Source organism: Geotrypetes seraphini, chromosome 6 (genome assembly GCF_902459505.1).
Source record: "Geotrypetes seraphini chromosome 6, aGeoSer1.1, whole genome shotgun sequence".
Taxonomy (NCBI): Eukaryota; Metazoa; Chordata; class Amphibia; order Gymnophiona; family Dermophiidae; genus Geotrypetes; species Geotrypetes seraphini.
The window spans coordinates 6715106-6742792 of NC_047089.1; the positions used below are offsets into that span (position 1 = coordinate 6715106).

Consider the following 27687-nt stretch of genomic DNA (forward strand, 5'->3'; position numbering starts at 1 on the left):
CACTGGAAAAATAACTATTTACAGCATCTATGACTGCAGAATCTGAAGAAAATTTCTTCCCAGACAGCCATTTTTTCAAGTTCAGAAGCAGAAAGAAGTTGCACAGGGCCAAATCCAGAGAGTATGGTGGATGGGGAATTAATTCATGCAAATTCTCCCTCACTACTGTTGATATGTGAGCCAGTGATTTGTCCAGGTGGAAGAGAACTTTCCTCGTGGCCAAATTAGGATGTTTCATATTGATTTTGGCGCTTAGATGTTGTAATAAGTCAGCATAGTATTCACAATTAATGTTTTTTTTCCTTTTCTAGATAAGTCAATAAAACTTATCCCGTGGAAATCCAAAAGATGGTTGCCATCACCTTCCCAACTGATGGAGCCGTTTTTGCTTTCTTCAGAATCAGTTCATCTCTTGTAGTCCATTGTTTGAACTGTTGTTTCGTCTCAGGAATAAAATGACGAACTCAAATCTCATCCACAACAAAACGTCATTCTCATTGTGCTTAAAATGCTCAACACTCATTTTCAAAATGTCCTATCAAACTTGTTTTTGGTCAACAGTTAGCAAATGCGGCATCCATTACATACTCAACTTCTTCATGCCTAAATATTTATTTATTTAGATTTTTAACCCGTCTTCCCAGAAGCTCAGAATGGCCTACAAGCGAACATTCACAGTGGAGTACATTTGGACAATACAAAGACTATACAGTAGTTTAAATACAAGGACTATACAGCAATTTAAGTACAAGTTAAGAATGGACTATACAGCAATTTAAGTAGAGGTTTAGAATGGAGAAGAGAGGGTAGAGGGGAGGGGGGGCTTATGGGGGCTGAGGCGTAGACTGTGGTTGAATTTTAGTTGAAGAGGAGGGTCTTTACTGCTTTCCGGAAGGTCATCAATGAGTTCTGCAGTCTGATTTGGGGGGAGTTGGTTCCAGAGTTGGGGGATGAAGTGGCTGTAGGAGCGTTTCCAGGTGGTTTCTGACAGGAGAGACCTTCCTGTGGGGATGCATAGGCATTTCTCCATTTCCGAGCGGAGGGGGCAGATGGGGGTGTACAGGGTTAACTTGGATTCTATGTAGGCTGGGGAGGTGGTGTAAATTCTTTTATGCGCTATTACCAGTTATTAAATATTCATGTAGAACGGTGTGTATACATTCTGATGAATGTCAACAGCTTGTGCTATCTCATTTAGGATCAATTGGCGATCTTCCATAACAATTTGGTGAACTTCATTAGCCATTTCATCGGTTGTTGCTGTTTTTGGATGTTTGGAGTGTTCTTTATCAACAATGCTTGTCCAGCCTTGTTTAAACTCAGTAGCCCATGCTTTCATCATTGAAATACACTGTGTCTAATTCAGATTTAAATTTGGTAGGTGATTTTCCTTACAAATAAAGGAATTTTTATCACATTGTGATACTCAATTTTGTTCATTTTTTATAAAGTTGGGCAGTTCACTTCAAAAGGCTGACAAGACAAAACTAGGTGTCAGACTGACTTGAAAATCTAGCTGTAGATGTTTGTCACCGCCATCTGCTGGACAGCTCTAGAACTGTGATGCTAATCGTGCTCTTTCTTGATCAGGCTAGAAACTTTTCATTTGACCCACGTATATGTCAGCGAGTGCCAATGCTTGATCAGTTTAGTAGGTGTGCACAATTACTGTTTAAAACAAACAACTTTTTCTTACTTGTTGGCATCTGTTCACTACAACTTGCTTATGTTTTAGACTTTTTCTATTATGATCTTCAGTCCTTTTATCATATGGCAAGCATTCCTTTGTGCATTAAGGTAGGATGCAGTGTCCAAAGTTAAACTCTGGGTGTCATCTATCCCTTGCCCAGAGGCTGTAGGGGTTCTGTGGTAGATGAACAAAGTGGAAGGGGTATAAGCCTGGAATAGAAGAAAAAACATTGACTGCCACAAAAAGTTGGTCTTCCTCCATTTCTCCTCATGTCACTAGATATTTAGTAGTTATTTATCTTTTTCTGGTAATAGCTCCTGAGGAGCAAAACTATTAGATTTTTTTTTAGCAAAAAATGATTGTTTTGTCTTTATATCTAAAAGAGGGAATAACAAAATAATATAGATATTATTATTTTTAATTTGTGTGAGAGAGAGGGAGAGCTATGACCTGATAGGAGTGGCTAAGAAAAAACTGAGTATCAAGGGGAAGGGCCACTGAAGGTGGGAATCTCTGCACATGCTCAGTAAGCCAAAGGCTTACTTTTGCTGAGAGAGCACTGACACACAGGATCAAACTAAGGACTTCACCAACAAGTATGACTACATCTCCCCTGCTTGTCTCCGGAGAACCTTAGTGTCTTGCTTTGAGAGGGATCAATGTCAATGTGTCCTGCCCAACATACCACACCAATATCCTCTGATACTGACAAGGATGAGAATGAATCCTTCTTCTTCCTTGGGAGGGGACTGGAGGATGCCATCTCTCAATGGCCTCTATCAACACTTAACATTTACTATAAAAGCTGTAACGTCTGAATTTCTCACTAAAGTTTGTCCTAACCATACTATGAATGCACTCTTGTAACCTGTTCTGGGCTCCTTTGGGAGGACGGATGAAATAAATAAATAATGACAAGGTAGTCAAGACTGATGAATTTCCCAGAGCCATAAAGACCAGTAGTTCTGATGAATATGAAAGACCGGACTAAAAATTTTTTTGCACAGATTTTCATGTCCTCCAACACTTTTTCTTGATATCTGTGCACAAAGTTTAAGAAGAGAGATCATGACTGGGTCTCAGGTACAGCAGGCATCAATTATGAGTAAGCATGATGGACATGGTCCTATTACACCTGGCACACTTCTTAAAGCCACTGGGAACTATTTCATGGGACAAGTCCAGAAAAATAATTAAGATTGAGAAACATGTACTCAGCAAGTTACCTGAGGCTTAAAAGGTGAGCTATAGAAAATAAAGAAACCTTAAAAAGTGCAGGGGAGAAAAAAACCCTAAGGAATTTTACAAGGAACCACAGCCTTGCCTGGCTCCAGGACTTACAAAATGACAGAGACAACTTCTCACCAAACCATGATACTGAAACTCGAGATATGAGCTGAAGAGAGCATTGAAAGCATATCCACCTTACTCTGCAGAAAAAAACGAGACTAGCTAGGACCTATGGAAAACAGAGGCAAAGAGGAAGATGCTTTAAAAAGCTATATAGAAGCTGTCGAGCATTCTTGCACAGGCTCTGTCAAATGACATCACCGAAGCAGATAGCGTGTTGTAAAGATAAGACTGGTCTGCTGGGATCTTAAACCCTCCTGGAGCAAACTGCCTCTTGGAAAGCGAGTGCACAGTATACAGAAAGTTGATCTAGCACTTTCATTTCTCTGTGTGTTAAATGTTCTTAGTTCCCCTAATAATGATATCCTTCGGGTTTTCAGATCAGTCAATAATGGCTATCCAATATTAGCCTAATCCCCGGTTAATGGCTTTGACGACTTGACTAATTGCTGCAATAATTGATAGAGCCCGACTTGTAATGTCGATCGATCTCGCCTGGAGTACAAGGAGCAATAAAATATTACACTTTAATAAATAACAGTGTCATGCAGCTTGCTAACTGAGCAGTGGCTATTTCAAAACTGCTCTGGTCTGACCTCCTTCCCCTCCTCCGCAGATGGTCTGGGCTTGGGAGCAAAGCCTTCGGCCAAAGCAGGCTTGGCAGCCTACTGTGTGCATGCTGAGGAGGTTACAACCTTGGACCTCAAAGAGTGTAAGCAATTTGTCACCTCCCACTATCTGTCCCTATCAAGGGATCAGCACCTGGGCAAATACCCCAGGCTGTGCAAGCAATCCCCCCTCATATTAACAGACTGTAGCTTATAATATTTGATAAATAGCAAGCTAGTTTACTTCCAGCATCAGTGTAGCAGTGTACGAGGAGCAGCTGTAGAAGGTCACTCATTGGGGAAATATATTTCTGTCAGTGGTATTGAAAAAAGTTTAGTGGAGTGACAGGCCTCAATTTTTCAAATGTTATTAACTCCATCCTCTTAACAATTTGTCTTGAATTCCTTTGGATTCTGGATAACTGTCAATAGGGTTTACAAGGGCACAGTACAGAGCCTGCCACTAATGTACACTTTCCCTGCAGAGACATACCAGAAGATTCAATCACATTTCAATGAACCATCACCGAATATTTACTGCCTCTAATGACTATATGTTGGGGTGGGGGGAAAGATTGGCCAAAGTATGTAACACTAGAGAAGTTACATTTTCATGTGAAACAGATCACTTCATCGGCTGCAAAAATGCAGATATGCCAAGTGACATATTTGGAGTGCAGCACATGCATTTGCTCCCCCTTCTGCAGCTCACACCCGAGGCTCCCTTCCTTTCAGCAATAGTTCCTCTCCTCCCCCCCCCTCCAAGTTTGGCATCTCTCTCCCAGTTCCCTCTCCCCATCTCCCATTTAGCATCTCTCACTTGGGGGAAGATTTTCAAAATTCATGTGCCTCAGGGATCCGTACTGGGACAAGTGCTATTTAACTTATTTATAAATGATCAGAAAATTAGGATGACGAGTGAGGTGATTAAATTTGCAGATGACACTAAACTGTTCAAAGTTGTTAAAATGCATGCGGATTGTGAAAAATTGCAGGAGGACCTTAGGAAATTGGAAGACTGGCATCCAAGTGGCAGATGAAATTAAATGTAGACAAATGCAAAGTGATGCACATTGGGAAGAATACAGTATATACTCAAATATAAGTCGATCCGAATATAAGTCGACTCCCCCCTTCCCCCCAAAAGGAGGAAAAATGGCTGACTCGAATATAAGTCGGGCGGCTTAATATTCAAGTGTCCTGCCCCGTCAGACTCTGCACCCAGCCCCCTTCCTTCCTCCCCTCCCCTGTCAGACTCTGCACCCAGCATCCAGCACCCTTCCCTCTCTCCTATGTCAGGCATTGCACCAGTGCCCTTCCTTCCTTCCCCCCTCCCCTGTCAGGCTCTGCACCCAGCACTCTTCCTTCCTTTTCCCATCAGATTCTGCACCCAGAGGTTGTGGTAAGAGCAGATAGCATAGCTGGTTTTAAGAAAGGTTTGGACAAGTTCCTGGAGGAAAAGTCCATAGTCTCTTATTGAGAAAGACATGGAGGAAACCACTGCGTTCCCTGGATCAGAAGCATGGAATATTGCTACTCTGAGTTATTGCTTTGGTTTCCAGCAGCGTTCGTCTCTCCACATACCAGTTTTTCCATGTAGTCATCATCATAGGACTCTTAGGGACCCCTGAAGAAGACATCTTCTCAAAACGCGGACTGTGTTGTGTCCTGCGCCACTAGCGGACTAGGTCCTTTTGATTTGTATGTGGATTATTAATTTTTTATGTGGATTATTTTTTTGTATATTTGGAACTTTGATTCTTTCATTAAAGTCCATTTCAGGATCATCGTCACTCCACAGTGTTTTATTGGTTCCTCTGTTATTGAGAAAGACTGAGCTTATTCATTGAGAAGCGTGGTCTAGATGGATGGCATATAAGTATTAGGGACCCAGCCTTGAAAAAGCTCTCTTCAGCAAAACATGTTGGCAAAAGGAAGTCCCTAAGAAAGAGAGGCCACAAACTAAGAGATAAGTTAAAGTTTAATAAAAACAAATCTATATAATGATATATTTATAAATTTAAACACAGATTAACAAATGAACTTAAAAAGTTATATTTATAAAATTGGATCCGGTGAAGACAATGCACATTAAGCTTAATGTTATGAAATTTAATTGATCTAGCTGACAATTCTTTATGACCTGTTTCGAAAAGGGAACAAGTTTGATGTATAATCATTGATGAATGATTGTTGAGCAAAATTCATAGATAAGGTGCAGCTATTTGGATTATACTGATGAGATCATGGCAAAACAAAATGGCTGCCTACATTTGCTACATTACACAATAAATAATTTAGTTCCAGAAATTATGGCAAACAATTTTTAAACTGCTTGTATAAAATTACTCTTGCCTTCTACAGAGCACATGATTACAGAATCGGTTGACTATTACTCTCTTGGAAGATTTTTCACAATACTCGATAGTAAGCTAATATCATTATATATCTCCCACTAGAGTTTAAATGTTAGATTATTTTGAATAAAATACTTAAATCAAATACCAACTATTCCTAAACATATTAAATCAACATTGTGTATTTCAAGAGAGCCTTTGCTAATCTAACAAACTAGAATCTGGAACTGGGAAGGAATTTTGTGTTGTGATGACAATACACAGCAGCAAGGTCTGAGCAGTGCACTAAACAAAGGCTGTGGAAGCTAGATTTTAATAAAACTGCTGAATTAAACAGTATATCAGCTTTATCTGAATAAATGGGTACTATTGCCTGTAAACGTCCCCAAGGGGCTCAGAGCTTTGTCTGCATTCTAATCACCTTGACAGTGCTGAAGGATTTGAAAACAGGACTTAAAATTAAGACTGTTTTTGAGTTTGATACTAATTGTTCTCTTGGTTATTGGTCCAACACATTTAACATATTTGTATTAAACCTTTAGGCATAATTTCAGTATACAGCTGAACAAAGTAATCAAAGCACTACTAGTTACCACACAACCTCAGTGTAAGACAAAAAAAATCACTCTTTTATAAATTTTGGAACAACCTGCCAGTATGTTTGCATCAGTTCCCTTCTCATTATCACTTCATGAAACTGTAAGACATATCTCTTCTCTTTGTAATTCTCATTTCCTGTTTATATTTCTTATATTTTACATTCAATTAACTTGGAATCTTATTGTAATTGCAATTAATATCGAGGGATCTTATTGTAAAGCGCAATGAATCCTTGTTAGAACTTGTGGGGTATAAAAAATTGTATGGTATGATATTATATGGTACTAAGGCCTAGAACCCACTGCCTTGTGAGCTGAAGTGACCTCCACCAAAAACAAGGCTTTTAGGTAATTTAGGTGACAGTTATCAAGAAGTTCAAAAGGAGTTTCCATCAGTTAGACATGGTTTCAGCAGATGCAAGGCACCACAATAGGGTGGTCGAAAAAAGTCAAGATTGTGAAAAATTGCAGGCAGACCTTAGAAAATTGGAAGACTGGGCATCCAAGTGGCAGATGATATTGTAATGTGGACAAATGTAACGTGATGCACATTGGAAAGAATAACCCGAACCACAGTTACTGGATGCTAGGGTCCAGGGTTAGCGCCCTAGAAAAGGATTTGGGTGTCATCATAGACGATACGATGAAACCTTCCACCCAGTGTGTGGCAGCGGCCAAAAAAGCAAACAGGATGCTAGGAATTATTAAAAAAGGGATGGTTAACAAGACTAAGAATGTTATAATGCCCCTGTATCGCTCCATGGTGCAACCTCAACTGGAGTATTGCGTTCAACTCTGGTTTCCCTAACTCAAGAAAGATATTGCGGCACTAGAAAAGGTTCAAAGAAGAGTGACCAAGATGATAAAGGGGATGGAACATCTCGTATGAGGAAAGACTAAAAAGGTCTTTGACTTGGAAAAGAGAAGGCTGAGGGGAGATATGATTGAAGTCTTCAAAATCCTGAGTGGAGTAGAACGGGTACAAGTGGATCAATTTTTCACTCCGTCAGAAATTACAAAGACTAGGGGACACTCGAAGTTATAGGGAAATACTTTTGAAACTAATAGGAGGAAATATTTTTTCACTCAGAGAGTAGTTAAGCTCTGGAGCGCATTGGCAGAGGTTGTGGTAAGAGCGGATACCGTAGCTGGTTATAAGAAAGGTTCGGACAATTTCCTGGAGAAAAAGTCCATAGTCTGTTATTGAGAAAGACATGGGGGAAGCCACTGCTTTCCCTGAATCAGAAGCATGGAATATTGCTACTCTGAGTTTTTGCCAGTTACTAGTGACCAGGATTGGCCACCATGAGAACAGGCCACTGGGCTTGATGGACCATTGTCTGACCCAGTAAGGCTATTCTTATGTTCTTATGTACAAGTCTATTTTTGTTCTCTATATGGCCACTGTTTATTGTACCAAATTATAAGCCTTTTGGTGAACATTTAGAGGTTGTTCAACAATTTTAAATTTAATACATAAAATACAAATATAGAATTTATATCAATTTTCCATCAAAACCTGAAATGTGAGCAAATGCACATGGAAAGTTAAAATAATATTGAGTTACTTACAGTTGAAAATAGGCTTGTTGGCCTAATGATTTATTATGCATGTTCAGTGATGACTGGTAACAAATGTCATTATTCTACAAACACAAAATGTTTACTTTATGCGAATGCTGAATGGTAGTCCTACATTCACTCAGTATTCATTAGTGTGGCTTTGGATCAAGCTGGATAGGTCTTCCTGTGCTGAGCACCAAAGTAAAGGAGGAACTGCTTCTACTCCTCATTCTTTGTGAGAGACTTGAATTATACTGCTGCATTAAGGCAATTGCTCTTTCAACGAAGTCGTTGAATACTGTCATTAATGATACTGACGGCTTCAAATACTGGTAGTTTGGAACATCGCTCCAGTTTGTAGGATCTTTAACCAGAAATTATTGACCCTTTTCTTGTCCATTTGTGTCAAGAATACCAAAGATGACAAAAATTACTTAAGAGGGCAGTCAAGACATTTTATCGAACTTGTGGATTGTGGAAGCTGAAGGTTTGCCACCATCTTGGACTTTTTCTTCATTGCTTAGTCCATCATCAAAAAAGGCCAGGCCAGATGTCTGGTGAATGTGTTGAAGTTCAGCCTTGTTCAGATATTTCTGGAGTTCTGAAAGCAGAAGCAAGTCATTGAGTGGTACTTTTACATAAAAGGTGCTTCATGCCAGTAGCAGATGTAGACGAGGCTAACAAAGAAAACCAGTTTTTTGATGCCCTGCCTTTCTTCGCTGGAACAGAAATATTGTAATATTGTAGATGGCCTTCACCATCCACTGTGCTTAATGGAAAGCCCCGGGTGCTTGAAATGATGGCTTCACTTTATCTGTATCTGGGCAGTCGCTAAGAAAAATTAAACATAGCTCAAGAAGCTCCTTGTAGTCTTTCCTTGGATGTGATGCATTCAAGGCTGTTCTGCAGAAAGTTGCAATTTCTTACCAAAGGACTGATGTGTCTGCAAAGATATCATCCATAGCAACCTCATAGAAATCCAGGTCTACGTATGGCTAGTTTTGCTGAAATGAATATCACAACCCTGATAACATATATTCTGCTGGTAAGTGTATACAGGTGTGGATTCTGAGTCGATTACATGCAGAGCTCACAGGTATGTACATACATTGTAAAGTACATTCATCTATATGCATACACATGTAACCCTAGACTCACTCAAACAGTCTTTGCGGCACCAGCTAGCTCTTTGGGTCTGGCACCCACAACCACGGCTTACAAAAATAATTTTATTTTCAAGTCAAATCAGTTTCTGAGCTGGGTTTAGGCCAGGACCAGACTTCTCCGGTAGGCCAGAGTATAATTTTTCCCTGAAACTTTACTTGAAACGTATTACAGATTCAAATTCACAAACTATTTACAGTTCAGTCATTCAGAATACAGAAGCTGGTTTCAAAACTGTTTATGATAAAGTCAAGTCAAGAACTCCTTCATTATGTTCCCCAAGTCTCTTCAAACAAATTCCTGCTGTACTCGTGGTAAGCCACTCTGGGTTCCACCCTCTTCGTTCAGCCTAGGTCCTCTACTAACTCCAAGCAGTTGGGTGAAGGTGCTTCCAAGCACCAGTTCCATTATATGATGTTGACAGGCAAGCCTTGCTAACTCTTGTCCTACTGATAACTCAATGAAAGTGCATGCACAATTCTTCAGGCCTGTATTAATCACAGTGATATTAAACATCCTTGGACTTGTCTCCGAAGACTCCACTCATCCAGTACTGTGAGACAGGCTTCAGCTTGTTGTTTGCCAGCTCTATGGCCAATTTTTGGAACTCCGAGTAACCTCTCTTCTCCGTTGCCAATGAAAAGTACTGCAATTCTGTTGACCATTTCTTTTCTTCCAGTAATGTCCAAGAGGAGTTTTCTGTCCCAATGTAGTAGTAATGGAGCTTCTGTTGTTTTATCAAGGAATTCATCCTTCAAAGTGGCTGACTCCTCACGGTTCTAGCCAAAGGCAGCGGAACTCTATTTTGTTTGGGGGCCCAAGGGCTCCACTCTAGCCCCAGCAGAATCCTGTTGCACGACCTCTCTCTCTGGCTCCTGACTCACCCACCTACCTTCCCCATTCCGATGCCTATGGTTCTTGCAGTGTGGAGTGAGTTTCTTGACAATGCCATTTCATTTACATCATGGCCAAGTGCTTTGGCAATAGCACCAATGACAAATGTGGCACTTCTATCTGGTAAATTAACACACGAGATCTAATACTTTGGCAACTTCAGGATGTGCAAGGATGTTCACCTTTTGCCATTTTGACCGAGAACAAGAACAAGGTATTCTGCTGACTTCAAAATCAGCATCTGAATTTGAACAACAGTCAGAGTCAACTTCAGCAATATTCTTGGAACCAGATAATCCACTACTCAAAAGGAGAGACATAGCAGTTGGCTGTGCAAAACTGCTGACAAATGACATTTTCTGCCTCTATTTTGACTGCAAACTTACTAAATTGTTTTTCTTTTGCGCTCTTTCAATCCTCCTTCTTTGCAAGTATAGTATCAATGCCAGTCATGCTGCATGATGAAATATCTTGCCTCTGTATGATTAGAAATTGTCTATCCTCTTCAATTTTCATTGTGACTAATGCATCACTAGTAGCAACATCGAAAAGATGGACGAGACATTCTTTGAAGGCTTGATTCACCAGATCACGTTCGTTGCATCTGTGCCAGTTCTCTTTTAGCTTCTCATACTTATCATAAAGCTCAGGCACTAACCAGCATGCTCTGAATTCTTTAGCTGCATTTATCTCCACCATGCTGAGAGGGCAGCCCATGCATTCACCTCCTTTTTAGGTTCACAGTCATTCGCGCGCGGGACAAAGCCACGCTGACATTTGAGCCCAGACTCCAGCGCTCCGCCAGAAAAGTTAATTTTAAAGAGCTCTGACGGGGGGTGTGAGGGGGGAATCCCCCCAGTTTACTTAATAGTGTTTGCGCTGCCTTTGGGGGGTTGGAACCCCCCATTATAGAGGAAACTTAACTTTTCCCGATTTTTTAAGGAAAAAGTTAAGTATAATGGGGGGGGGTTGAACCCCCCCCCACCCCCCAAAGGCAGCATGGACACTATTAAGTAAACTGAGGTTCCCCCCCCCCACGCCCCATCAGAGCTCTTTAAAATTAACTTTTACAGCGGCGCGTTGGAGTCTGTGCCGAAATGTCGGCGCGGCTTTGTCCCGTCACCCCTTTTTATGAAGAAATTTTTTAATGTTCTACTTGTTCTAGAGTGGTAATGTGCAGGACCTTTTGTACTAGAACTTCCTTGTCACTGGATACTGAGAGAGGTGCTGGGATGTAACACAAGTATAGAAAGCTACCAGGTAATAAGTATAGAAACCCAACCAGGTCGTGCATGTGCAAAACCAGAGAGTTAGGACTTCGATGGGAAGATAGGACTTCAATGAGAAACCAAGGTGGCAAGGGGGCCCCTTCTGGTGATTCAGACAGGTCATGACCTGTTTGGGCCGCTGCGGGAGCGGACTGCTGGGCGGGATGGACCTATGGTCTGACCCGGTGGAGGCACTGCTTATGTTCTTATGTCACTGAAAAATGCATATTATAATACTCTATTTCTAAGGGACAGCTCTTCAAATAGACAGTCCTCAGTACAGGACCTCTTGCCTTCTGAGACAGAAGCTAAACTGCCAGAAGAGAGTTTTAATGTCAGCCAGAAGCTGTTAATCCAGCAGCAGTACAGGGGTCTATTCCTTGCCTGTCCTTTGGGGGAAGTCTTCAAAAACTCTCTCCAATGGACACACAAAGTCACGTGTGTGCCAGTCGGCACTGATATGTGGAGTCTTTGCTGCAGTGTTGATTGGATTTTTAGGCCTAATCCCACAGGAGTTTAATTACTTGACTGGTACTGCTGGGACCGGTACTTGCTGTCTTTGGATGCAGGGGGTCGATACACTAGTCCACAAAATATTGAGCCATTGTGCCTGCAGACTCTATTGCACTATTTAATCATCTTTTGCAAAATTTACAGTGTACCTGAAGGAATCAATACCAAATTTATCACATTCCCCTGTAAATATGAAGGGGGTGGAGGAAGTGTTTCAGATAGTTTACACCAATTGTAAGAATTCTGAATGTGTGCAGAAACCTGTTAAAGTAAAACCTTTGCAACTTCCTCTATTAACTGGAATTTTCTTGCTCTGGATGCTCAAAGGCTCCCAATGGGCAAAGACCAGGCAGGGAAACGGCATAAAAAAATAAAACCTCCTAGCGTTGCTTCTACAATTAAGGTGGTTCACCTTATAAGCACTTAACCACTACGTTCCTAGCATCACTAAAACTCTATCACACAAGCATAATGCGGGGGAATCCATGGTCTCTGAGCTGCCAAACTACAGTAAAACCTTGGATTGTAAGTACTGTAATTTGGTTTGCAAGTGTTTTGCAAGACAAGTAAAACATTTGATTGAATTAAAACCTGATATACAAGCAAGGTCTTGCAATACAAGTACATACAGTATACACGCGTCACATCATCACAACTGAGCCAATGGTTCTTCTCTCTCTGACACTGCAAGAATGTAGTGACTGTTCTACATGAGCGAGTTCTTGCAATACGAGTACGTATAGTATTTTGTATTAAAGTTTTTGGGTTGTGGAACGAATCGTCTGAGTTTCCATTATTTCCTATGGGGAAATTCGCTTTGATATACAAGTGCTTTGGATTACAAGCATGCTTCCGGAACGAATTATGCTCGCAAATCAAGGTTTGGCTGTACTTTGAAAATGGGCCTCTTAGTGTACATACTACTACTATTAATCACTATACACATTCTATGTAGGTACTTCCTCTGTCCCTAGTGGACACACAATCCAAGTTTTGCATCTGGGGTTATGAAAGCTGCGCCAGGCGGTGCAAGGACATTGTAAAACTGCTAAATTTGCACAATCCTGGCATGAATCCACATGAGGAGAGCCTAAGGACTTCATCTCAGCAGTTTTTCAGGCCAAAATTGGTTTTGAAAAAGCAGGGAGCTGAAAAAAAAAAAGATTGCTAAAAATTTGCGCCAAAGTTATTTTTTTTCAATTCCTGAACTGCAAAACCAGCAATTTTAGGATTTTTGAGGAGGGGAAACACAGGAGATCAGAAACCTTCAAAATCCCACTTTTCCAACCTTCCCCAATGTCTCTCACGGGCTGTCAGTCTTTCTCATTGTGACCTGGTTAGAGGATCAGTGCTAGATCAAACACGAAAACAAAGGTACTCAATTTCCGCGGCACAGACTTTGCACGCATGGGAGATTTCGTCCATCGGACGCTGCAGGACCAAGTGGAGACCGATGATGTAGAAGCTAAGTGGTTAACACTGAAATCAACCATACATGAAGCAACTAGCCGCTTCATAAAATCAGTAAATAAACGACAAAGAAACAATAAACCCCAATGGTTCACCGCAGAGATCTCGCACCTTGTTAAGGAGAAGAAAAAAGCATTTCTTTCCTACAAGCGTACGGAAACAAGAGAAGCCATCATGGAATATAGGACCAGATCTACAGCGGTCAAAACAGCAATTAGGGAGGCCAAACTTCGTGTGGAAGAAACTCTAGCAAAGAACATTAAGAAGGGGGACAAATCCTTCTTCAGGTATATTAGTGATAGGAAAAAGAACACAGACGGGATAGTACGCCTTAGCAAACCGGATGGGAATTACGTGGAAGCAGATTCAGATAAAGCTGAACTACTGAACAAATACTTCTGCTCGGTCTTCACTTGCGAGGCACCAGGACACGGTCCTCAGTTAGAGGCTAAGTCAAGTGCGGACGACCCGTTTCAGAATTTTGAGTTCACACCAGGTGAAATTTACAGCGAACTGTCAAGACTAAAGGTAAATAAAGCCATGGGACCAGACAATCTGCACCCAAGAGTGCTCAAAGAGTTGTGCGATGTCCTGGCGATACCGTTAGCCGCACTCTTCAATCTCTCCCTAAGCACGGGGAGAGTACCCTTGGACTGGAAAACAGTCAACGTCATTCCTCTGCACAAAAAGGGTTGCAGGGCAGAGGCTGCGAATTACAGACCGGTGAATCTCACATCAATAGTGTGTAAACTCATGGAAACTTTAATTAAACGCAAATTAGACACGATCCGGTATGAGGGGAATCTACGGGATCCCAATCAACATGGATTCACCAAGGGTAGGTCCTGCCAATCCAATCTCATCAGCTTCTTTGACAGGGTGACAAGGAAGCTAGACTTGGGAGAGTCTATGGACATTGTGTACCTGGATTTCAGTAAAGCATTTGATAGCATCCCACACCGCAGGCTGTTGAGCAAAATGAAATCGATGGGGTTAGGAGAAACACTAACTACTTGGGTCAATGATTGGCTAAATGGAAGACTTCAAAGGGTAATGGTTAACAGTACCCTCTCTAAAACATCGGAGGTGACCAGCGGAGTACCGCAGGGTTCAGTCCTGGGCCCACTCCTTTTCAACATATTTATAGGGGATCTGACTCAGGGGCTTCAGGGTAAAATAACATTATTTGCCGACGACACTAAACTATGTAATATAGTAAGTGAATGTAATTTACAGGATAGTATGGCACAGGACCTGCTTACATTGGAAAGATGGTCCTCGACCTGGCAGCTGGGCTTTAACGCTGGGAAATGTAAGGTTATGCACCTCGGTAGCGGTAATCCATGCAGAAATTACCCCTTGAATGGAGAAACTTTAACTAGTACTTTGGCGGAAAGAGACCTAGGAGTAATCATCAGTGCAGACATGAAAACTGCCAATCAAGTGGAGAAGGCTTCATCTAAAGCAAGGCAGATGATGGGATGTATCAGTAGAAGCTTTGTCAGCAAGAAGCCTGAAGTCATAATGCATGTACAGAACCATGGTGAGACCTCATCTGGAATACTGTGTACAATTCTGGAGGCCACATTACCGTAAAGATGTGCTTAGAATCGAGTCGGTTCAACGGATGGCCACCAGGAGGATCTCGGGGCTCAAAGGTCTCTCGTACAAGGAGAGACTAAACAAACTACAGCTCTACACTCTAGAAGAACGTAGGGAGAGGGGAGACATGATTGAGACATTTAAATACATCACAGGACGTATCGAGGTGGAAGATGACATCTTCTTTCTCAGGGGACCCTCTGCCACTAGAGGGCATCCGCTCAAACTCAGAGGAGGGAAATTTCATGGTGACATCAGGAAGTATTTCTTCACAGAAAGAGTGGTTGACCGTTGGAATGAGCTTCCAGCGCAGGTGATCGAGGCCAGCAGCGTGCTGGACTTTAAGAATAAATGGGATACCTATGTGGGATCCCTACGAGAGTCGAACTGGAATATCGGTCACTAGGTATAGACTTAAGAGGATGGGTCAGTAGGGTGGGCAGACTTGATGGGCTATAGCCCTTTTCTGCCGTCATCTTCTATGTTTCTATGAACCTGCTGAATGCTTAAAATCACTGCCACAATGCTAGGAATATCTGACTACACCACCACCGGATGCGCACTGGGATAGGCAGAGGCACAACAACACATCTGGCACCCTGTGAGACCCCGTTGAGCCTCCAAAGGGTGCCTAACAACCTGCGCTTGACCCCTGATTAACAGAAGGTGAGACCACCTCAGGAACGGCCCTGAGCTCCAGAAGAAACTATGCAGGCTGGCTAACAGGAACCCAGTGGGATTGGCCTGTCTGTTACAGGCTAAAGTTTGTGAAAGTTCAAGAAGGCAGAGCTTCAAAATCGCTCCAAGCAGCGAAATATCCAAAAAGGGGACGACATTATATCGAATTACGAACAATAAAATGGGGAGAGCAGAACACACACAACTGCAGCCATGTATGCAGAAGGAAAGAACTCTAGAGGGAGCTAAACAGCCCACTGAAGTACTATAGAGGCAGAGTGAAAAATCTGGATTGGATTCCTTCTGCGCCATGCAGTTAAAGGGAAAGAACCGTCTCAGCTATTGCACTGGAAAGGCCGATATGCACGGATGGGGAGAGGAACCTTGGGGTGTCGAGGATCTTAAGGCAAAGAAACTGTGTGACAAGGCAGTGGAGGTGTTGCTGCGCCTGCACAGGTCATTGGTGAGGCCCCACTTGGAGTACTGTGTTGAATTTTGGAGACCGTATCTGGCTAAGGATATAAGAAGACTTGAAGTGGTCCAGAGGAAGGTAACAAAAATGGTAGGGGGTTTGTGCCAAAAAACACATGAGAAGAGACTGGAATTCCTCAACAAGTATAGAGAAGAGGAGGACAGGGGAGATATGATACAGATATTTAAATACTTTCCAGAGAAGGGAAAATGGTAAATCTAGAGGGCTTGAATTAAGGTTGCAGGGTAGGAGTAATGCGAGGAAATTCTTTTTCATCAAGAGAGTGGTTGATACTTGGAATGCCTTCCTGAGGGAGGTGGTGGAGAGTAGAGAATGGCACAGTGGCAGTTACCCGCAGCTAGCAGCAGAGGAAAAAGTGCTCACTGAGGGCATGGGGACAAGGTAATCCACCGCCCCATGGAGCGGTGAATGGCCTTGTCCCCGCAGTTAAGGGAGGGAAGGCGCGCAGTCACCCATCACGCATGGTCCCCTCCCTACATCCGGCCAAATCTATCTCCCCCCTTACCTTCAAGGTGCTTTAGAAAAGAAACTGAAGCCGGCAAAGCCTGCCTGTGCCGCCCTGCAGTCGCGTGTGTGTGGGCGGAAGCTTCTACTCAGATGCATAAGGCCTCACCCATAGGAGGGGCCTCAAACAACCTGGAACAATCAGAGACTCAGGACCCTCCCCAGTGCATCCCAGGATGCACCGGGGAGGGGAAGGCCCACCATTTTTAAGAGGTGGGCCTGCTGGTCGGAGGAAGTAGGCATCCCTCTGGCCAGACATCTAAGTAAGGTGAGGGCAGGGGTCGTCGGAGGCATGGGGGAGGGGTTGCGTGGCAGCGGGAGAGAGTGAGCATCTCTCCCGCTGCCGAGGAGTTGTTGGAAGTGTGTTGTTTGCGGCAAGAGAGAGTGGACATCTCTCCTGCTGTCAGGTGGAGGGGTTGCTTGACATGGCTATAATACACGCACTCAGGAAGTATGATTTTACTACTCCCACTAAAAAAAAAAAAAGACTATGGGCTCCTTTTACAAAGATGTGTTAGGGCCTTAACACGTGGAATAGCGCGCGCTAAAATGTCGCATGTGCTAGCCGCTAACGCCTCCTCTTGAGCACTATAGCGCGCGCTAGTCCAGTGCGTGCACTAAAATCCCTAGCACACCTTTGTAAAAGGAGCCCAATATTTTGGGAATCATGTAATGGTTTTTTTTTTCCTTAGCCACTGCCAAAACACAGGGCACAAGATCGCCCCCGACCAGTCATTGATTTTTGTTGCCAAAAGCCGATGCCGCTCTTGGAGAATGACTTGGCGATGTTTCAATAATCAAGAGCTCATTTGTCGCAGACTGCTAGAAAGCTCGCTGAAGACCGCGATAAGCCGTTTCAATGATCTGCCACTAAAATGCATGCAGGCTAAACAGTCTGGAACCAGTTTAGCGACCGCGTTAAAGTTTTAAGAATCTGGCCCTAGGTTTGCTATGTTCAGTTTTGAAGGCTGCATCTTGCAAAGGACATTAAAAAAACTCAAAGCCATTCACAGGAAAGCAACCAAAATAATCAAGGTCCCGAGTCAGAAAATGTATGCCAAGATACTTGAAGGCCTGAATATATATACTCTGGAGGAGAAAAATATGATACAGATATTTAAATACTTGCTATTAATGAACAAAAATCTTGTCAAAGAAAAAGTGGCTGATGCCTGGAATTCTCTTCCGCGAGGACAAAAAGAATGACAGAATTCAAAAACACATGGGATAAACACAGAGGATATCTATATGGCAAGAAAATGGAATAAGAGAATTTTCACTCTCAGACAAGAGGGGGTATATATTGCACAGAGAAGCAGTCACAACCCTAATGACACTGGAAGACTGGATGGACCCTATGTGCTGTCAGTTACCAGAGGTTCAGAGCTGAAGCTTGGATAACTAAATATCTAGGCTGAATAAAAAAAATGCCGAGATCCTGGTATATGAAGGCTATTGAACTCAGAGAGATTCAGTGAAGACACCATTCATTCTCTGTAAATCAGAAATATATTTGCTACAATAAATTTTGAAGGAACAAAAAATAGCCACTTATTGATGGGATGTTTCACGGCAAACTTGCAGTGAGTGAGTCTCTTATTGGATCAATGAGGAAGGCTTTGTCTCTCTGGATTTCCTATCAGTTACAGGATCCAGACAATGTGGATTGATGAAGACTGACCATAAGAAAGAAAAGGACCAAAAAACATGCACACTAGCCTAAGAGTTCACCTAAAGTTTATGCTGAAACTAGGCTTGACCTAGGGGCCGCCGCATTAGAGGACTGCTGGGCAGGATGGACCACTTGTCTGACCCAGCAGCGGCAATTCTTATGTTTTTATGTAAAGTTCACCTAAGTCACAGGAGAACAGTCGCCTACAGGAAGCTTGTCAAGAGGAGAGTCTTTTGTCATTGCTAAAAGCTTCATTTCTTAAGCTAACGTTCAAGTTGATTTGTCCCCAAAAAGCCCTTCGTACCAGCCATATAAACCACTGCACAAGTGAAGGAGCCTGAGGGATTATCAAGAGAAAGAAGCAGACTTAAGGGTCCCCAGATCACAGCAGAGATATCAGAGAAAACGAGCAAGATGTGAGGAACGCAGTAGGAAAAAAAAACCACTGGACAATGTGACACTTGGACATTCAAGATGAAAGATCTCCAATTTATTTTGGAGAGCCAGCATAGTTTAAGCATTGGCCTTCCCCCTCCCACTTCTAGACTTTGTTCCTTTCACCTGGAATAGACCTACTTGAGTCCGTGCATCATGCCCCTTCCCTTCCCTTGTTCAAAGATTAGAAAGACCACCTTTTTGAGATTGCCTTCAACGCATAACCCTCTCTCTCTCTGTTCATCACCTTAGCCAGCAATTTAACTATCCTCTGCTAATTGTAACCCCTTATTATGGCATCTTGTTTGTTTGTCTTAATTGTGAGCTCATTTGAACTGTGAAAGTCTGGTAGCACTCTAGAAATAATTAATAGTAGTAGTAGTGATGATATTTACAATGTAGTCATTTTAAATTATCCATTAATATATATATACACACAATCCCAGCAAAGTATATCCATATAAGAAAGAACTAGGAAGGCAGAAAGAGGGGATCCCGCTATTGAACATAGTTGCTGAACCTTGGAGGAAGGAAAAAACCTCTGAGGTCTAGGTGCTCCCAAGTTCATCGCTAGCGCCTTGCTAACCAAAATAATATGTAGTTGTTTTGTTTTCAACTTGTACCCTTGGACTTGATGCAGCAAGGGTGAGCCATAGAGTCATTGAATGGAATGGGGCAGCTGGTTCTTGTGGGGTGTTATTGCTTTGGCACCTATGATTCTTGCCAGAGCATTGAGAAAGGACCAGGCAAAGAATCATTTGCCTCGGGTGCTAATTGTGGCTGCCCCGGAATCTTCACCATCAACAGTTTCAGTATTACTCGTATATTAGTAACTTAAGTAAATGCAACTAATCATTGTACTTAAGTAAAGTTTTGCTACTTTTACTGAACATTTGGTTACTTTTACTGAAGTAATAATTTCACCAATTTTTTGTACTACTTTTGCTCAGTTACCTGATGTTTGCATTTAAACGTGAAAGTGAGATGTAAATGACAATGCCTCAGTAAACCGAAGCTGTTGCTATTTAGTGAATATAGCCTATAAGAATAGTGGAGCTGCCTGTGTTGTTGAACTGGTAACTAACTGGTGGCAAGTTGGGTCACTTTAAAGTGGAGATGAAGCTGAAGTTGCTTGCAGTTCTTGTCTCTCCCATAGAAAATGATAAGAATCTCTAGAGAGGAAGCCTGTTTGTCTGGTTTCCAGACATTTGACCTTCTTGCATTAGTTTTTGAAAATATTCAAACCCAGCTTAACAATGATTCCAACTTTGTGAAAGTCTTCTTTGTAATTGGACAGCATGACGATGAAGATGAATTAGCCAACACTGCTTCTAATGCAGATGACGACAACAAAATACTCTTTGCTATAAGGAAGTCAAATGGTTCAGAAATTTCCTTGAATGAACAACAAAATTTGCAGTGAGGTCAAACAGCACAAGAAAAACGTACAAGATGCAGGCTATGTTTATTAGATCAATTATTGAGTGCGGTTAATGTTACCACCCTTTAACAAACCCGGCACGGTCTGTGTTTGGGTTAACATGCGTTTGTAGCAAATCCATACAGAGACCTCTGGTCAGCAATTACCTCCGATTTATACAGGCTCATGTTTTTTTGTTTGTGGTTTTATTCGATACCTTGCCTACCTGGGACCCCTGATGAAGGTGAAACACGGACCATGTCAGGTCCCTTGGTTTGCTAAAACATTAACCACACTCAATAATTGATATAATAAACATAGCCTGCATCTTGTACGCTTGTCTGCAGTTTTTCTTTGTTTTCCTTCAGAAATTTCCTTCATCATAACATAAGAACATAAGAATTGCCATTGCTGGGTCAGACCAGTGGTCCATCGTGCCCAGCAGTCCGCTCACGCGGCGGCCCTTTGGTCAAAGACCAGCACCCTAACCAAGACTAGCCCTACCAGCGCACATTCTTGTTCAGCAGGAACTTGTCTTAACTTTGTCTTGAATCCCTGGAGGGTGTTTTCCCTTATAACAGCCTCCGGAAGAACGTTCCAGATTTCTACCACTCTGGGTGAAGAACTTTCTTACATTTGTACGGAATCGATCCCCTTTTAACTTTAGAGAGTGCCCTTTTGTTCTCCCTACCTTGGAGAGGGTGAACAACCTTTCTTTATCTACTAAGTCTATTCCCTTCATTATCTTGAACGTTTCAATCATGACCCCTCTCAGTCTCCTCTTTTCAAGGGAGAAGAGGCCCAGCTTCTCCAATCTCTCACTGTACGGCAACTCCTCCAGCCCCTTAACCATTTTAATTGCTCTTCTCTGGACCCTTTCGAGTAGTCCCGTGTCCTTCTTCATGTACGGCGACCAGTGCTGGACGCAGTATTCCAGAGTATATACCACCTATCAAGATTATCTAAGCGGTTTTACAATCAGGTACTCAAGTATTTTCCCTCTCTGTCCCAGTGGACTCACAATCTATCTAACGCACCTGAGGCTATGGAGGCCTGAGTGACTTGCCCAGAGTCACAAGGAGTAGCATGGGGTGCTGAGGCTGTAGCTCCAACCACTGCGCCACACATTTCTCCATTTGATTAATTGTACAGCGATAAAAGTTGTTGGGATAAATATGCTAATAGTTGCACTCCTTGCAGTTGCGGTAGTTTTATTTTTTACTCAAAATGTTTTAGATTAGGCAAGACATTTCTTTGTTTACTTTCACTTAAGTCATTTCCTTAATGTGTTCTTCACTGTACCTTTTAGTTAAGTTATTTTTACCTTTACTTAAAAGTACTTTGGCCTAGTATTTGAACAACATTGGAGAGTTTCCATGCTGGCAGAGCACTGTGCCAGGATGGCTGGCTGTACAGAGAGGGAGAAAGCCAATACCAACCCTGCCAGATGGATTATAACCCTGGGAACTGGCTAGAGGGCTCTCCTGCTCTTGATACCCTCTTCCAGGTGCTCCTTGGAAGATGATTCTTTTCGGACCCTGCTCTCCTGGTTACCTCCTCTCATCTCTGCCTTAGATTTTCTCAGAGCAGTGAGAATGGAAAAGCCTCCATCTTGAAGGTACTCGTAGCACGGAACCCTTGGAAACATCCACACATAGTGGGCACAGTTGAGGAGACTCATGGCCAAGTCCCATGTAGATGTAGCAGATCTCCTGTGCGTGAGTAAGAGTTGTTTTCCAGACACATTTGCACCTTCTGAATGTGCTGGGGATGGGTCCATCATTGTAAACAGTTGTCTGGTGAAGATCAGCTCAGTGTTGGCATCAGGACTTGGGGGAAATCTCTCTCTTTAGTGGTGACCAAGGGACTTGGAGGAATAAAAAATGGAGAAGCTCCAGCAGATTTTAGAATGTGTACTGCGAGGGAAATAAACCGTATATGTGCTAGAGCTGGACAGAAAAACAAACAGTCGAGAGATCTTGTGAGGTCGCAGGCAGCTGCATGAGAACTCCCGGGCATGGTCAGAAAAAATGGCTTCCTTGTCTTCCTGAAGAATGAGAGCACCAACCTCTAGTGTGTGTGGTTTTCTGCAAGACCTGGTTCGCGGGTAAAGCTAGAACACCTACTTTACAGACACCGGAGTAGATGTAACAGAATAGGAGTTCCATAGTCATAATAGCCTGAAACGAAACTAACGGATCCTTTTACGAAGCCGCGTTAGCGGCTTTAGCGCACGCACATTTTTAGCATGCGCTATCCCCCGTGCTAGTTGAACAAATACCGTCTGCTCAGGAGGAGGCGGTAGCGGCTAGTGCGGCCGGCAAATTAGCGTGCACTATTATGCACGTTAAACCTTCGTAAAAGGAGCCCTAAATATTAGTTTAAGTAATCCGCTTGGAATGTAAGAACACAGACAAGCTGCTGGTGATCTTTTAAGAGGGACTAGGATAGTCCCTTACATAACCCAATTTTTCACTTGTATTTAATCTTTTTCTCTTCTGACTCAGCTTAGTACAAGACTGATTCCATTTTAACAGAAATACAAGCTAATAATAACTTTAATGAAAAGAAAAGCAACTGAACAACTACAGCAGATACATTAAGATGCAAACTGTTAATGTCACTAAGGCCCTTTCCTCACGGTGCTGGTAATATAACAACTGATTATTTACACTTTCAGTGAAGAAATACTCCAAACCACATATTAATCTAATAAAATGACCTCCACCTGCTACCAGCTCAAATTCCTCCAAGAAAGTAATATTCTGTTTTGCTACACTGAGTGTTCTGAAAGGGCGCAAGCATGCCATCTAAAGAGGAACGGCCACTCCTTCATAGAAACACGATTTATAGTGTCAGCTCGGGTCAGGACACACTAAAACGTCACCCGTGACTTCCTAAAGAGTAACTGAAGCTCACAGTCTGCTGGGCACACGCACACTGACCATCCCATGATAAGGTCCTGAAGAGGTCAAGTGAGTGAAAGGAAAGGCCAAAGCAGGGCAAAGAGGTGGGAAGAGGGAGAGGCTGCCTGCAGCTAGGCACACGCAGGGTCTCCCTTGTTTAAACACTAGGTCAATCGGGACTCCAACAGCCCCTAAGGGCAAGGGCAATAAGCGGAGGAAATGTTGACCAGAGTAAATGGACCCTTAGTGAAAGGCAGGTGTAGGAAGTGTCGAGTAGGCAATGGAGGGAGCCAGTTCCATGTCAGCACACAGGAAAACGGCCCACTCAGAGCTCTCAATGGCCTGCCACAGAGCGAGCACAGCAGGCCTAATTTAAAGCTGCTCTAATCCCACTTTTTGATGTTAGAAACGCAAAATGGTTTTCAGCAATGAGGCTTAAAAATGACTATAGCTCTATACTTGATCACTACAGATGAACAGGCCATATGACATCAAAGGAGAAGCACCGAGCGAAGGGGGAGGGAAGGGGTGCACCTAGCAGGGTACATACCACATGACACAAAGGTAAGCCTTAGTGCACCAAAGGGCTGGTAGTTGGTGATGGAAAAAGGCAAAGATTTTCATCAGGGAGAATAAGAAAACAGATGCGAGCTTAGGCTATATATGCTTGGAGAGACCATTCATGCCCCTGCCCACTGTACATCTAAAACCTGTGCCAATTCCTGCACTGACCCATCCATTTATATCTTGCAGAGAGTAATATTCATTGCTAAGTCAGTGAGGAACAGCCGACAAAGTCTTGGTTTAGGGCCAATCATGTCACCGGTTTGAAAAACTATCCATTCCTTACCTCCATCCAGCAACTCTTTGATGGTCCTGTAGTCATCACTAAGGACAGCATAGTGCAATGCCGTGCAACCACGGAAACTAGCACGATTGTTCAAGCGACTGCTGAAGTCGTCCTCTCGAGTTACCAAAACTGCATCGCATAGTGACAAAAAAACAACAAAAGAACAATGTTATCCTGGGAAATACAAAACTAGCACTCGACTACTATTATTTATTATTTCTATAGCGCTGAAAGGCGTTCGCAGCGCTGTACATTGTAACATACAATAGACAGATTTCTATTCCGCCATTGCCTTGCGGTTCAAGGCGGATTACAAAAGAATTACTAAAAATGTATTACAAGAAGATATCTGGTAATTTCTAGAGAAGATAAAGAGTAGATGAGGTTGCTTTGGGGAATCGGGAAGGTATTGGGAAGTGGGAAGGAGCTAGTGGTATTAAGTCGTCTGCAGGAATTTCTTGAAGAGTTGCGTCTTTACTTCTTTTCTGAATGTTTTGTAGTCTGGGGTCATAATTAGTAGATTGGAGATTTGGTTGTCGAGTTTTGCTGCTTGTGTGGCTAGGAGGCCATCAAATAGTTTTTTCCGTTTGACTTCTTTGATTGTAGGGTGCGTGAATGGAGTGTGGGTTTTCCTATGTCTAGTTGATATGGTTTGGATGAGGTGGTTGTTCAGGTTTTAAATAGTAGACAGTAGAATTTGAATAGTATTCTTGCCGGGATTGGAAGCCAGTGTGAGTTGAGGTATGCCTCTGTGATGTGGTCGTGTTTCCTCAATGAATAGATAAGTCTCAGCGCTGTGTTTTGGATTGTTTGTAGTTGTTTCATCATTGTTGCTGGGCAGGGGAGGTAGAGAATGTTGCAATAGTCTAAAAGACCTGGGACTAGGGATTGTACTAAGACAGGACATTTCAGGGTTGGGGAGATTATAGTGGGCATAGGTATCTGACAACAGTGAGTGGGACTTAAGAGTTGAAAGCAGTTTGAAAAAAGTGGGCCTTTCACTTGGATTTGAACACTGCCAGGGATGGAGCGTGCTGAAGTTCTATTTAAGTTCCATCTGGGCATTTTATATTAATTAAAGAAAAAAATTGATCAAAAGCTCACTGCAACACATCTAAGAATGGAACCAGAGGCTAACAATGAAATGCTTCTAAAGTCCTCTATTTGCATTTCTGTTTTGTTTCACTTCCACATGTATTTATTACATCTACAGATTATCTGACACTACTATGAAAAGAGACAGAAGAGGTTCACTTTGATCCTCTTCCAGGTTTGATTTTTGATATCCCACTCATTACAAAACAAAAAGTTCCTACGTGGCTTAAATTGTAACAGGAAAGACATGGGGAATATTAGAGACCACGATAGCATTTCCTTTGGCTTAAATCTTGCTGAGGAAATCAAATCTTAAAAGGTTAACCCCCTCTTCAACGAAACTGCGCTAGCAATTTCTAGCGCAGGAAGCCGCGCTGAATGACCTGCGCTGCTCCCAACACTTATACGAACTCTATGAGCGTCGGGCCATTCAGTTTCGTAGAAGAGGGGGTAAGTTTCAAATTTATTTAGGTCTTGATATACCGGTTTCCAATTTATACAAATTATCTAAAAGTTTTTAAAAATATAAAATAGAGGGAACAAATTACAATTACAGTACAGACATAACATGATACATATGGACAGATGGGGAAGATACATTGCTTAAAATAAAAGAAAGGGGAGGCAAAATACAAAAGGAGTAAAGGAGGATCTTTAATGTAAGGCCTAATGTCTGAGTTTTTTTGAATAAGGAAAGCTAAGTATAAATCTCAACAGCATCATTGAAAAGGTACCAAATATACTCGAATATAAACCCATTTTGAGTATAAACCAAGATCAAAATGCAGATGCTCAAGGCCTTGCACTGGCCAGCATACATGCTTTCTCTGTCATCGTCAGACTAAGATAGGAACGCAAGGAGTGGGTGGAAGGTAGAGGACAAAATGCTGCAAACCACACGGGTGGGGGATAAAGACAGACTCAAATATAAACCAAGATCCCCATTTTTAGGTCATATTTTGGCCCACTAATCTCAGTTTATATTTGACTATAGTAACTTAGTAGTAAATGACGGCAGATAAGACCTGAACGGTCCATCCAGTCGGCCCATTAGTTAGACCCATTAAAAGTACATGATTAAATTCACTTGTCTCTTCTTTGCTATTTCTGGGCCGTAGACTATAAAGTCCACCTGGTATTGTCCTAGGTTCCAAATGCTGAAGTTGCCGTCCAAGCTCACTCAAGCCTATCCAACCATCCCGTTTGCAGGATATCTACCATAAATCTGGCCAGAAACATCCTCATGTTCCAAGTTAGTGGAGTTCCCATCGATGCCCTCCCCAGCCCATCCTACACCAAATCACCACATATGGGACACAGATCTTGCAAGTCTGTCCAGTACCAGCCTTATCGCTTTAATTTACATCCTTCATTTTCTAATTAGAGATCCTCTATGTTTATATGGTACATTTTGAGGCCTTCCTTAAACCTGTTCAGGGAATGTTCTAAACACAAGGATTGAAGAAAGCGTTCCAAAATGTTGGCCTGATCACATTAAAAATGGTATTCCTTATATGCTGAGAGAAAGTTGTGATGACTAATTTATTTGAATATGATGATCTGAAAGCAATGGGTTGATACAGGATAATTAAGCATGAGAGAAATATTGGCAGCTCAGTGTGATTAATGTTATGAACCAGAAATATTCTGAAAGTAATTCTGTGTGAAACAGGCAACTAGACAGCAAATCTGAGAAGAGAATTTATTGGATCTGTTGATAAGCCTAATGGCTGTGTTTTGAATAAGCTGAAGCCATTTAAGGTCAGAGGCTCGAATATCATGTAGTATAATGTTGCTGCAATAATCAAAACTAAAGAATGCATAAGTGTGACGATTGCTAGTTGGAAGAAAGTGATGACAAACTGATCTAATTAGATGTAGACTAGAGAGGCAGTGTGGGTCTGACAAGGCTTAAAAGCAGACGTCAAGGAAATAAGAGGCAGCAAACCAGAGGAAAGTGTAACAGAAAAAGAGCTGGATTAGGGAGCCGAGTGATTATTTTCTGCTCTGCTTCAGGCTCATTCCGTACCTTCTCTGCAGGCTACAAGGGAGGCACTGGAATAGAATAGTCCTGCTGCTCTGGAGGCGGAAAAGAAGTAGCAAAATTAGGCCCTGTGGTTGGATAGTTCAAGTCAGAGTCTCATAGAATGCATAGACAGAAGAGTAGATGGATGCGTCTTTGAAAAAAATGAGGGCCTTTGATTTCTCAGGATATAATTTCATTTTGTTTTCAGAAAGCCAAGTGGAAATGTTGGTCAATTTGTTCTTAAGTTCAGAAATTGCCTGGGGCTCGTTAAGATCTGGATGTTGATTGTGTAAGGCCACGATACAGCCTTGAGGAACTCTGCAATTAAATGTATAATATAAATGAATGATTAGATAGGTAGGATTCAAACCATTTCAATGCTGTTCCTGTGATTCCTATGTCATGCAGTCTGTGTAATATATATAACAGCCAACACTTATCTTTAACGCTGTCTGCTGAGTGTTAAGTATTGGCTATTTTGGCAGCATATGAAGCATTCACTTGTTGATCTATGATTATTATGAAAACTT

At 42.2% G+C, this 27687-nt stretch overlaps 1 protein-coding gene across 2 annotated transcripts in view; it reads right to left on the bottom strand.

Annotated features, from left to right (window-relative positions):
• The window catches only part of CLPB (caseinolytic mitochondrial matrix peptidase chaperone subunit B), a 221791-nt gene that overhangs the window by 121753 nt on the left and 72351 nt on the right, over positions 1-27687 (bottom strand). For both annotated transcript variants that reach the window (XM_033947532.1, XM_033947533.1), the window contains exon 5: positions 24037-24165. In XM_033947532.1, the coding sequence (XP_033803423.1) occupies positions 24037-24165 (129 nt within the window). The remainder of the gene's footprint in view (positions 1-24036; positions 24166-27687) is intronic.